At 43.2% G+C, this 14,360-nt stretch overlaps 1 protein-coding gene across 1 annotated transcript in view; it reads left to right on the forward strand.

The window, feature by feature from the left end:
* Positions 1 to 242: 242 nt before the first annotated feature.
* mcu (mitochondrial calcium uniporter) overlaps positions 243 to 14,360 on the forward strand; it is a 92,851-nt gene continuing 78,733 nt past the window's right edge. Inside the window, exon 1 of the mRNA XM_083775356.1 lies at positions 243 to 453. Within this exon, the coding sequence (XP_083631482.1) occupies positions 328 to 453 (126 nt within the window). The 5' untranslated portion in view covers positions 243 to 327. The remainder of the gene's footprint in view (positions 454 to 14,360) is intronic.

The following is a 14,360-nucleotide window of genomic DNA, read 5'->3' on the forward strand; positions in this document are numbered from 1 at the left end:
TAAAGTGTACATTTAAAATGTAATTTCATTTTACACTGTAAACTGTAAAGTCAATGCGCCTTGTATGGTATGGAGCGTCTTGATATTGAATATTGGTGCAACAGTGACTGGGCGTGTGAGAAGCCAGTAGTCCAACCCCGCAACCCGCCTACCGCCCTCCCTCTCCTCTCCGTTCTGCTCTCCTCTCCGCCTGTGTGTGTGTGTGCGCGCGCGCGTGTGTGCGTTTTCCGTGTGTTCGTGTGTGTGTGTGTGTATGTGTGTGTCTTGGAGGACGGGGTCCGCCCGCAGCATTCTGCTTCCCTGCGAGCTTTCACTGTACAGAGAGAGATGGCTGCGAAAGTGTGTAGATCGGTGCTCCTGTTGTCCCGGAGCAGCAGCAGTTGCGGGGCGGTGGCGTGTAGCCTCCCCGCACTTGTTGTCTCTTCACAGCGACACCGTCAGCACATAAGACCGGTAAGTCCCGCGTCGTTCAGCCGGGGGACCACCACCACACCGCGGCTGTAGGAGCGAGCAGGACGGGCGGCAGCAAGAGGCGTCGGTGTTGGGCTGGCTGGCTGGCTAAGGAAGTGTGGCTAACTAGCCTGAAGATTTCCAATTCCCGTCATGCAGGGGTTGCGCTTTCTGTCTCGCTATATGCGTAGTATTATTTATTCACGTTTGTCTTTATTTAACGTCACAGTCTCTAGAGATTTGCTAAATATGTGACAGAGGCAATGCAGCTTTTTAGGAGCGCCTTGCTGGAAGGAAGCCCCAGGCAGTCCCACCACAGCTCACTGCTGCCCCGCCGTTTACTGTACAACTCCTCCAGTCTGCCACGGTGCCACCCCTCTTCTTTCACATTATGCGTAATGTTAAGTGTCTATACTCTGACTATATTGTGTATGAGTCCTTCAACTTTGAACGAAGCCGTGTTTTTCAGTCACCGCTTGTTGTTTAGACTTGTGTGCGTGAAAGAATGGTCTCACCTTGAAGATCTTACACCTTCAGTGTTAAACAGTTTCCAGCAGCGTTGTCTGTGAATCTACAGCTGCAGTACATGTTGTGTTGGGGTTGGTCCCGGACGGGAATGGAATGGGTAGGACGTAGGAGGGGAGGAATGGTATTCTCGAGCGGGTCGTCAGACGTCAGTATTCACGTTTCCGCTGCTTTTAATGTTTCCTAGGCAGCAGTTCCCTTTTTCCCCTTTCTTGTTTCCACTGTATAGTATAGCTCTTGTTTTTTTGTTGACTATCTCCGATGGATTGTTCTCTTGTCCGCTTGGATCGTGTGTAAACCGCAGTGTGTGTGTCTGTGCTGTGAGTGTTGGTGCGGCAGCAGCAACTCTGGTTTATGAGCTCAGATTTTACATGTCTTCCTAAAGATAGAAAGTGGAATTGTTAGATGGTGGTACTCGTGGGAGACGCGTTGTACAGACAGACAGACAGACAGACAGACAGACAGACAGACAGACTCGCATAAACATGGAATGGAACCCCGCACTTTGATGATGTCAGACTCTCCAGCCAGCCTGCTATTTCTCCCTCCCTTCCTCCCTCCCTGCGGGTGTTTCCCCGTCTGTACAGTTGGGAGGTCCTGGGTTTCCTGCAAGCTGATGCAGAGACCATATGCTACCTAGTACCTGGTCTGTGTAATTGTGATCATTTGCTGTGTATTGTTCTTCTCCACAGCTAGCACAATAATTATACCCCGCCTCAGCGACCGGCGTGTCTGAGAACTATGATGAGCCATTTCACCAAACTGCCTGATGACGGTGGTGAAGGCAGATTATACACAGTGGAATGAAAGAATGGGGAAGTGAAGCAGCTCAATTAAGCAGGCCTGTAACAGTCTGTGATACTGTCCTGTTGACACATTACTGTATTTAATACACACACACACACACACACACACACACACACACACACACACACACACACACACACACACACACACACACACACACACACACACACACACACACACACACACACACACACACACACAACTGCCAAGTGTCAGTGCCTTAGGCTTTGTGAAATTAAATGAGGACCCCCTTACTGCCAGGGTGGCCCTGCAGGTTAAGTGGCTGTCAGAACAGACTTGCTGGGATGTGCCCATGGCTCTGCCCCCCTGCTGCCTGTACCATTCCATCGGAGTTGTGTCTTTACCTCCCGTGGAGAGATAATGTTCTCCCCTCTTCTAAAACAAGTAGGCCTATCCAAAAACGGTAACTGATTTAATGAGGTGACTGCTCAGTGTTTTCTTTTTTATGGCCGAACTGCCCTTAATAAGTGTCCTTTAATAAGTTTCCATTTTTTATTTTAGACTGCAGATTGTATTTCTCTTTTCTGTTTTTCATTTGACTGGCATAAACGGTGTCTTTTCCAAGTCAACTGCCGTAACGCCCAACATTATTAAACCTGTCGGTGTTTGACAGCTTTCTGACAGGCCTGTGACTGCCACGTGTGTGTTCATTTGTGCCACACTGCACAATGGACATTGGACACGTTCTCCTTCAACCTCATATCTATAAATCTGCAGTGGACAAATGCTTTTTAACCTGTATTGTGATTATTGAACTGTCTAGCGTAATAGGTTTAGCCGGTATTTCCTTAACCACTTTTTAAATAGGCAATTGTTTTCTGAAAATGCTTCACGATGCGATGCTTTGTGAGTCTGTAGATTGGCTATTGTTGCTGGGTGACTCCATTGTACAACAAAGTATAAAATAGGTGGTTAATATTAGGTAATATATCCTACCCCAGTATTTTGAAATCCCGGCAGTATAATTTTCACTACAGTAAAACCCACATGGTTGAGTCCCTCAGGGCTGTATACTAGTGTATTTTCAGTTATTGTGGTGACTGACAAGCTTGCAACGTGTTGTGAGCTTGTCGGTCGGCTATTTTCAGCGAAAGCTTTCCCCACAATTCAGATGCTGCGGTTTAATTGGTTAAGTAGTAAGTTAATGTGACTGGCCAAGTAAGCAGCAGTTTGAGGTTATTAGGGATTTCCCCAGTGAATTTCCGCATGGGCAGATATTAAGTGTACTGTATTTCCTGAGATGCCATCCATGATCAATATGATGAGCCGATAGCGAGATGGTTACACCAATTGGCTCGTTGATAGTCTAGAATAGATCCCATAATCGTGGAGGGGTGGTCACATTGTAGAATAACCACCCCCAACAGATAACATACAAATGTAAACCGTATGATGATAACTGTTTTTGAAAATGCATCACAGACAGTGGTAGGTCTTGGTGCAGCAGTAGGTAAGAAATATAATTGAAATGTGAATGAATTATGTCGCTTGACTTGGTCTTTCTAAATAGACTCATTAGACATAGTATTGGGCAATAAATGTCTATTGAATATTGTATACCATAGTGTAATGTCTGGATCGTATGAATAGAATCTTTATTTGAGGAAGAGGACAGGACAGGAGCACACGGTCTGTATAGGTCTTACTGGCTGAGCATGGTTATGATGGGTCAACCCTCTAGGGATGCAGGGATTGTGTACTCTAGAGGGGCACACACTTAACCTGCACTGGCTTACTATTGACCCAGCTGTCCTATAAAAGGCTCCCCTCTTGAAGTGTGGTAGGGGAGAGAAGAGTCATTGCGAATAAACAGCCCATGTGAAAGCAGCTATAAATCACAGATTGAAGAGAGTTTCTCTCTGGGCTGGGCTATAAGCAAATTGTTTGTTCAAAACAAAACAAAACAGGATTTGGATCACTTTGTTATCCAATTTGTGATCATAGAATTATGTCATTATGATAGGTTTGTTAATATCTTAACACCCCAAATCCCAATCTGCGCTACATCAAATGGATCGATTGCCATGAAACTTGTGCATTTATGTTACCCGGAGGATGGCCCCTATTGATTTTGTTGACTCCATCGACTCCATTTCCTCTAGTCTAACGCCACCCTTCGGCCAAATCTCCAGCTGGGTGTTTTTGATTGATTGATTGAAATATTTATCAGATTTACAGAGGCCAGTTTCGAATTGCAGCCATCCGTAGGTGCCCTTTGAGAGCGGTTTTGAAGGAGTCAAGGGATTCACATGTCTTAATGACTGTTGGTAGGGCGTTCCACATTTTGGTGGCATAGGAGCGAAAATAATTTAGTCCCTTGTTTGTGCCGAATCTGGGTTGTACATGGTTTGTTGCACTCCCTCTGGTGTTGTGGGTGTGGACTTCGTTTACATTAAGAAGCAGCATGTCCTCTAGGGGCTGCTAGCATGGTTTTAGACAAGGTTTTAGTCCATACTTTAGAAAAAGTATGGACATACTTTATCTCCAGTGACATTGAAATATACATTGAAATGTAACACTACAGTAGATGCGTACGTAGTTTCTACAGTCTATTGTAGGGATGGAGACTCCATCTCTGCTTTTAATCCAGTCAGCGTGTGTTAAAGTGTAAACTAATTTACCCCTGCTGCCATCATCATCGTATCGGCTGAAGTTTAGTCCGGATTAGTGTGATAAAAGAGTCACTGTCTGCAAGGTTGTCAGACAGTGTGACTCATGTCACCCCTTAGATAGGTGATAAGATGGTACAGTGATGGATAATCATGTCCACAGAAGCTCCTCCATTCAGTTTTGTATCATGATGGCCTAAACTGCTACCGTGCTAAACTACTGTGACTATCGTTCAATTGATGGGAGCTGCTGGATTTATTGACAAATCTTGCCTGCTTGACAAATCTGGCTGAGAAGAGAAAATTGTATCCAGGACAAAATGTTTTTGACGTTACATGATGTATGGAATGGCACATTAATGGTCATTAAAGCTACAAAGGGCTGTTTACTTTAGAGTCTGCTGATTGACAGCTGTGGACCTCCCTTTCGTATTAGTTGACAACATAGATGATTTATGGCATTTCATTGTAATTTCATTGGCATTTTATTTGTTCATGGCATCAGCTCAATTTATGCCAGGGACAGGCTATACAGTAGTCTACATTCCAATTATACAAAATTTAGTAGTACCTGATTGATGAAGCATGATAATCTGATCAATACAGCCTGGTTGTTCAGTCTTGTTTAATTTCTGTAGGATTCTTCACAGAAGCACTAACCAATCACTAATTGGTATGAATTAGGTACTAGGAAGGCATTTATTCAGTGTGTGTGAGAAAATTGATCTGAATATTGTATTCTTCTGATGAGGATTTCACTATACATTTTTATTGAGAACATCAGCCGATGATCACCTATTTAGAGAAGCAGATGGCATGTAGTAATGTCACACTATCATTTAACAAACAAGGCAACCTTGAGGTGGTAGTTGAGCTGCATGGCTCATTGCCTTTCATTTGCAGTCTGGTACTGTGTTTAACTTTTAGTCCAAGCCTGTTTGCCGTTTTAAGGGAATGGGGAAGAAAATATCGCATATACAAGCTACTGTAGTAGGAGTTGGTGGCGGGGGTGTAAGACATTGCCATAACCTTGCAGTTGCAATGTCTTACACTAACAGCAGACTGTTAGGAGAAAGACACTAAATGAGGAGACAGGCCATGTCATATCAACCAATCGGGTATATCCAGGCAAGCATGTCCTTCTGCGACAGTAGTGTATCATCCTAGATCTATTTCTGGACACTGAGTGTATCTTAATGATAACTTAAATATTAGAAAATATGTTGTTGACATAATGTCTACAGATCAATTTTGACATTGGATTGTCCTGGTATTTGTAATGGCTCTGTGTTATGTCTTTCATTTCATTCATCTTGCGAGCGGCTTTACCTTGTATCCCTAAACTCTTTTGCCATGTTTTACTATTTTGAAAAACATTTTAAAATAGTTAAAATAAGCTCACAACATGTTGATGTAGATCAGCAAGTTGAACTATTTCAATATGTTTTTCAAAATGGTAAAATATATAAATGTAGGGATAAGGCGGCGCGCGAGATACGAAAGCGAACAATAGTCAATTGTGACTGATTTGCGCTACCTGAAGGTCTGAACTAGATTCATTTATAGATCTGTTCAAGTACAAGCCCCGTCCCCTCATGTTTTGAGACATCACTATGCTTGAACACGATTTTGTTGTTTGATGTTGCTGTTGTAATCGCAATGTTGAAATGGGTCACTAATTTGATAAAATTCATTGATTATACTTGCATATTCTCTTTATTAACGTTTTTTAGTTTTGTAGTGTAGTTGTTTTTGCCCACAGGGGGGTGGGGGTCTGCGGTGATACAGGACACATTTTGCCTCCTCTAAAATGTCAATCCTGGAAATGGCAGTGGTATTTCCCATGTGAATTCATGTACATTTCTTCTGTGTCCTGTATTGGTATTAATACCAAGGTCTGTTAAGTCAGCATGGCACAGGTGTGCACACTGTTCTTTGGAATTATTTGTCCTCTCTCCTAAAGGGAAAGGGAGTACACAGCTTTCATGCTCTGAAGAAGGTCTATTACCAAAAGCACAGCATCTGCAATGGAGAACGTGTGTGGGAGCCAGCACCTTCGTAGGATGTGGAATTGTGTACAATACAATGCAGGGCAGAGTAGTTTTCCTTTTATATTGGACAGTACATTTCTACAATTTCATTGACGCGCTTGCTCCACTGATGCACTACAATGGCTAGTGAACTGTGGAATTTGTCAAGGGCGACGGCGTGCCTCGTTATCAAATGTTTGCATTCCATTTGGTTGCCTAGAGAAGAGTGACGCCATGTTACGATAGTTTGAGGTCCATTGTTCTTCTCTGTAGTGTAACAGTATGTTTCCCCTGAAACTATTAGATAGCTACTTAGACCTTTTTGTTGATCCCACCGGAGAAATTCTATTGTCATAGCAGATAGGAAACACAGCAGAGATACAGAGACACAGCCAGGAGAAAAAAAAGAGTAAATACGGGTACTGTAGTAGTAACAGAAGTATGCACAGGGATTAGGGATAAAGTAAAGGGAAGTCCTGCACGCTTCAGCCAGTAGAAGGGCTTGTCGATGCTCAACAGGGACAACTTGCATCAGAGAAAATAATAATACCTGGGCACTTATGGATAAAGTATCAGAGACAAATAAAGAGATTTAACTATCCTACAGTAGTACCCTTGCTTGGCCTTCTGCACTTGGACTGCCTGGGTGTGTGTGAGCTATTAACAGGTATAAATATAAATGCAGTCCAAAGTGTACAGTATATTAATAGAGTAGTAACAGTGGTTAACAGGTGTAAGTATAGTCAGAGTGTACATATTTAATCTGTCTCCTGTAGTGTGGGTAAATATGAATAGTCAATCCACAGTGGACGCTGAGAAATATACAATTTCTGTCTAAATATTCAATCTAACCACAGTGTGAAAAATGTGCCTCTAAAGTGATGACAGTGAAAAACCGAGTAGCCCAAGAGCAAATTTATCATTGTTATTTCTGTACATCAGGTAAAATGTCTTCATAAAGCATTGAACATTTAGAATAAATACAATGCAACTGTTATATTTGTTGCATTGTCTTCCATGTCATTCTTTCTTTTCACATTTGACCTTGGCAAGTTTGGCATACACAGAGAATAGTCACAAAGTGAGGGAAAACTGGTGCTTTCAATGGCTGCACAATGATGGTGAAAAGGATCATCATGATTATTGTACTAGTCTGATAGATGGGGAAATTGGTTGTACGATGTCCTTGCCTGATGACAAAATTGTCACTTCCATCTCCATTCTGACATTGTTACAGATTTACGTGGGGATGGGGATATCAGTTATTTTAGTTGATGCTAAATGCCATTGAACATAATGAATGCTGTTTGGAAAGTGGTACTTTTCATCGATTTTAGAACAGCCTTGATATAGCATTATCTATCTTGCCTGTAGTGGTTGCCACTGTTGTTATTATTGGTTCCGGTGCACAGCTTGACAATGACAATGCTTCACAGCAACCCATGGTGCTGATTGGCTAATAGTTAGTTACTATACCCCATTGGCAATAATTGGATAATAGGATAATCTCGGTTGGATAGTTTTCAACCGAGAAACCGCAGTTTCAGACCAGAATCAGTCAATTCATTAGAGTGGATGCTGATTTTAAAGGTCTGGACTAGAGAGGGGAGTGTTTTAATCACAATTAAAACACTCAAGATAATTCATTGAGTCTAATTAGCCGTCTAGCACTCTAGCTCACTAAATGTATCGGTGTTCCTTCAGAGAGTGTTTAGTGCAAGAGGGCCACATTAAATGGTACTGTAAATGGTGCATTTATATAGCGCCTTTATCCAAGGCGCTTTACATAGATTGTGCATTACATTCACCCATTCATACACTGATGTCGGCAGAAACCATGCAAGGCACCAACCAGCACATCCGGATCAATTAGGGGTTCAGAGTCTTGCTCAAGGACACTTCGACACCAACTTTGGGGGAGCCCGGGTTCGAACTGGCAACCTTGCGGTTCCCATCAGGCAACTCTACCCCGGAGCCACCGGCGCCCCATTCTCGGACTAAAGCCAGAAAAGGGGAACATGCTGACATTTTTGGAGTTCAATTTGTTGTTTTATTGAGGTTTATCACGTCTCACTACCAAAAGGACAGAGGTTTATCACGTCTCACTACCAAAAGTGTTGGTTCAGTTCTTTTAATTTGTTAACAGGTAAATATTAGAGTTTGACTGTGCCAAAATTGCAGTTAGACATTATATTTTAAGAACAGACTTGCACAATGTTGAGACATGTAGAGAAGTTTAACTTTGCCACTGCAGTCATAGATGGACAGAGCAGCAGCCAACCAGAAGCGCACTGTGCTGTGAATAGTGCATGGACTTAGCCTCGGTCCCAGGCTTACTTATCTGCGAAAAGAAAAGCCTGGTCACAACGTAAGGCAGAGAAGCTATCGGCGGATGTATACTCCGGAACATCGGTCAGATGCATTTCCCCCGGATACGATATTTTCCCGACCAATCACAACACGTAATTGTTTCATTCGCGGTGAATGTAAACTGATTTGTAAAGCATCAACGTCATTTCCATGGGCGATACTTCCGCTAAAATCCCGCAACTTCCGCCCAAACAAATGATAGTCTTGACTCTTTACAATTTACAGCGTAGGTCTTGCCCAGGGTGGCATGGATTAGGTGTACACACTCAAGTCGACACCACTTGACAGAAATGGGCTGCTGTATAAAAGTAAAACGTTTTTTTTTTAAACTAGCAGTTGTGCAGTAGATGGGAACATAATGAAGACCAGTGGTTCACTTACTTTTCATCAATTGTGTGGCCATAGCTTGCAATGCGAGCTGTGCTATCTAGCCTAGCTAATGTAGATGGGCCTGAGGCCATGAGCCATATCAAAGTCTTCACTTTAATGGGGCGCTGATAGTTAACGCACACACCACATAGGCTCTGATGCCTGACAGTGTGTCCTGGGGTCGATTCTCCGAGCCCAGTTGTGGATTTACAAAACGTTATGTTGTTGCTTTACTTATCGTCTCTGTCTGTCTGTCTGTCGTGATATTCATGTGACAATATCAGATGGTTTTCTGGTTGACTGTTAAATTCTTTGCTGTATAACCCTAATTTGCAAGCAGTGTAATACTGTTAGCGTTACGACAACATACTGTACAATAGTAAAAATTCAGGGCGAATTCTCTGAGAGCACAGATGCGTTCTTCTTACATATGCCTTAGAGCGTGTTCAGTTTGTTAGACATGTTTTTGACCTAATTCACATGGCGTGTGTCAAAAGCTCATTATGCCTTTTTTTAATAAACTCTTCCAGCCTCTGCTATGCTTATTTCCCCCAGCCATATGCCTCCTGTGCCTCTCTCTGCCCCATCCACTGGCACTTAGTACCCACTGAGGCCATCGCACCATTGGGTTAGGGTTAGGGATAGTGCTTCGTGCACAACGCAAGCCTACTTTCCTTCTCACGCTCACCAGCTGTTTTCTCCATGGGTAGAACAAAACATCCTGGAAGGTTAAAGGCTTTTGCAGTCTCGGGACAGTTATGAGTCACGCGGCTGTCATGCACCGAAAATAGCTGATTTACAAGCTGACAGCACGACGTCGCAGAGTGATGCGTTGTCAGCTTGTAGATTTGCTATTTTTGCAGGTTCCACTTCCGCCGTGCAACCAAGTATAAATGAGGCTTCATAGAAGACATATTACATCATGTTTTAGCGGTTGAAAACCAGTTGTTCTTCAGCAAGCGATAGAGTCGCCTGACGACGTGTAAATTCGGGCTTTACTGGAGCAAGTGTTATGTATTTAGTATGCATGGCTGCTGCCAATACACCCTCTCTCATCTCATCTGCTTCCTTGTGTTCCGCTTACGGCTGTTATCTTAACGCTTCTCTGCTTCTGAAGTTGGTGGAAGGCAAGCCAAACAGAGGCATTGTCAGCACAGGGCCACATGCTGTTTTCTAGCATTAATTAGATGACATAGATGCTGTATCACGATGGGATGGTGAGTTGGACCAGACCAGGGTTTACCAAACCTTTCCATTATAAGGACCCCCCCCCCCATGGCATCTGTCTGTAGACACCATATTGCAAAAGTGCTTAAAAATCAAGAATAAAAAACCATGAAAGTAGCCGATCTACAAGCTCACAAAAGGTTGCCTTGCGAGCTCGTAGATCTGCTATGTCAGCAACTTTAGAAAATGTTGTAAAAATGTTGAATAGTTTTGACATGCCCAAAATAGTGGCCATACTCTGGGCCATGACGGTCCCCACTTTGAAGCCATGGTGAGTAGTACAGTGTAGGGGATTTCACGCTTGAAACGGCGAATGGATATGATCCTCTTCCCGTCAGCACAGATTAATTAGCTGCTTCCCATGTTGATGCCGTGTGGCCGGGTGTATCTCTCCACTCACCTCTGTAAAGGACGCTGAGCCGGTCCAACGTGTATTAATGGGATGATGGATGGGGTGATGCTTGGATACCCCCCTCTTCATCTGCAGGACGGCTGGTTGGTGGCGTGCTCTGCCAGGAGGCCAGGTGAGACCCCCCCCCCTGAAGGTCATCAGTGATGCCACCTTTAATGCAATTACATATGGGAATGAGCTCGTTGTTGTGACAGCAAAACGAATCTGGCAGCGCTGGGGACGGGTCACTATCGGCACTGTAAATTAGGCAAGGTGGTTTTGCTTTACAGTTTACATGAAGGTCACCCGTGCCCAAATCTGACACACACTCTGTGATATTATGTAAATGCTGTCCCTAATGTGTGGTTATCAAGAGTGTGATATCGGTGTCGCTCTGTAGGCCCCAACCAGTTGTAAACGTTTGCATGGCAATGAGGTGAGAATCGCTGATGCACATTAGGTGAACATACTGCGCTTCATTTATCAGTCGTATGATAATATGATCATTAACAAGATTATAATTTACAAGTCTATTTGCATACTGGATTTTATTGAGGTTTCTTGTGTTGCCTTTGACACTTGCTCAACATGTATAGCCTATATAATAGCTGCTATCTTTAGTTACATAAATCCCTCTTAAGTCAAGCCATATAAATAAACTGCAGCAAGAACATCACAGGGGATAAGACTGGGAGTAATGGGACTGCACACTGTATTTGGTAGTTTGTGAACGGTGAGAAATGACTGATCTCCCTTACAGATTATAGGAGATGTATTCAATAAATAAATACCGTATGCAGTTTGGCATGAAAATTTGAATATAGACAAATTCATTGTTATTACTATGCATATCGTCTCATAATGATATGAATATACAGTATATGTATATATAACCTATTAACCATGCCACTGTGTCCTCCATAGTAAGGCAATAAATTGCAATCTTCTTCCTCGCTACCTTTACTCCCGCTGCGCTCCGGCTTATCGTCATTGCTTTGCCATATCTAATTGGAAACAACACAGTATATCAAAGCTGGCAGCGTTGGATATGCAATTGTTTCGACAACTAGATTTCTAGCAAAATAGAGGCGCATGTCAGACGAGAGTATGAAGATAGACGCTGAAGGAGAAGACAAAATTGGTTTTGCGCAGCGAGGAGGTTGCCTGCTCTCTAGGCCTCGATATACTTAGTTGCGTGTATTGTTGCACAGAGATACGCGTTGTGAGCTTGTAGATCGGCCATTTTCGGTGTACATCGCCGGTGTGCAACTAATCACAAATCTGGCTTTAATTGATGCATCACTTCCTTGGAGGAATCCCATTTTAGGGGTCAGGGCTATGGTGTCAAATCTGAGGCTGAGGGATATTGGCATTCTGTGAAATAACGGTGGGGGATAGGATTCCCGCGGCCTTGGCCCTAACCTCTGTCTTTGAAAAGGAAAACAGGAGAGGAGAGTTTTCCGCTTGTTATTGTCCTCCCCCCCCAGACGGCAGAATGGAGAGAGTTATTGCTATGGCTGCTAGACAGCACGTCTATTGCTTCAAGAGCGGGATTTTACTCTTGTGATGAGGCTGTTATTTAAATGAGCTACGGTAGCAGCGAACTGCCCAAGAGGGATTTAAAATGAATGTTTCCTTTTGTGGAACAGGTGCTTCAATATCAATGCATTACGAGTGCTATTATTATTGAGGAAAATATAACTTTTAAGGAATACTTTTTTAATTAACATAATAGGCTAGCTAATGGACACCCAGTGGACACCACCATGATAGTGGAACTTTAGACCTCTTACAAGTTAACTAATTTAGCTGCTAATTGCTTTGGAACAGCATTAAACAGTGTTTTCTTTGTTACAATACACTTTGAAAGGTGGTTGAAAGAATAGATAATTTATTACTAAGGCCTTCATCATCACAAACTGATGGAAAGGGCTACAGATGATTAACCAGACGTAACACTGCTTGCTAGCACACAAGTTAGACAGACCTACATCATCTACTGCGGCTACAGTTGAACCCTAATGACTCAAGATGCCTCCTGCCCTTCCTATAAGTAGTATCTCCGTCAGTGTGGGATCGATGCACGGCCCGGGGTTAATGGCAGGAGGTCTTGACATTTTCAAGCTTGTTACACCAGTTTTGTCCAGCGCACTGTCACCTCGGATAAAACCTCGGGAAGGCTGTGATCTTTGAGGACTGATTACACTGCAGGTGTGTGTGTGTCTGTGTGTGGCTGTGCAAGAGAGACATGAGTGTACGGCGTCGGTTTCCAGGGAGATGAGGGCTTTGTTGATGGTCACGGTTATAACAGGATGTATTGACATCACTTTCTCGTTGAGGTCATGGTGGCCAAAGGGAGCGTGTTGCATTTAGGCGGATTTATCTTTCCACGGTGGCTTAGTCTAGTGTGTGAAGCCAAGGTTCTTGGTGCCGTTTGTTGTACATTCGAAGCATCCACTCCAATCACTCCTTTTTAGCCTCGTGGCTGACTAGCTTTAGTTACAGCCTTCAACATAAAACATATTTATTCCCAATGGAATTGGGTCCTGAACAGAAGGCCGGGGATGGGGTTTCTACAGAGCAGCATGACTGAAATGCAGCCGGTACAGCCTGGGGGAACTATAGGAAGGGGAATTCTGTTGATGTAAGACCTAGAATAGTGATGTGTCTTTTGTGGATTGAGAGAACTCCAATGTCGTCCAATTGCCGTTCCATTCAGTGATGGCTGGAAGAAAATGTAACGGGCAGTAATTTTTCCATAATGTATTTTAAGAACCTAGAATTACAAAAATATGTTTTGACAGATGCTCTCCCCTGAAAATGCAGTTAAATTATGCTGTGAAATAGTATTTGGGTGCTCAGAACTTTGGAAACAACAGAGAAAAAAAGTCCAAAAACAGTTCTATCGTCCTCTAAAGTAGTGGTTCGTTCCCAAACTGGGGTTCCACAATGATTCCAGATTATTATCTTAATGTGCAACATTGTTACCAGCTGCGAAGCTGGTATATTTTCTATATGGTTGGCTTGGACGACCTAGTCCTGAATGGCTGCCGTAGTACTAGCGACCTAGTCCTGATTGGCTGCCTTGTCGCTAGGCTACCATACACTCTGGCTCTAGCCTACCTCTAAGCCAATGGGACAGCATTGCAGCAAGCAACAACCCATCATCTGAACGGCATGAACACTCAAAACATCTACACACTCCGAGACTAGTTTTTATCATCCTATCCTTGTTCATATATAACGCCATTTAGGTCGACATCATGATATAACTTTATGTTGTGATAATAACATAGCAGCAGTGTGTGTGTGCGCATCATTCTTGAGCTCCCAAATGGTATTCACACACACACACACACACACACACACACACACACACACACACACACACATTGTCTCCAGGTTTCATGGCAATGCGTCCATTCGATGTTGAAAATTGAGATATCTTGTGTGCAAGTGGAAAATCTGGCCTAAGGATAGCGGTAGAGGCTAGAGAAGGTCATGTTTTCACATGAGGGTTTTCTAGATATGTTGTGGTTGGAACCAAAGTGTTTGGAACTT

This window comes from Protomyctophum parallelum, assembly GCF_964188405.1.
Source record: "Protomyctophum parallelum genome assembly, chromosome: 10".
NCBI classification, from domain to species: Eukaryota; Metazoa; Chordata; class Actinopteri; order Myctophiformes; family Myctophidae; genus Protomyctophum; species Protomyctophum parallelum.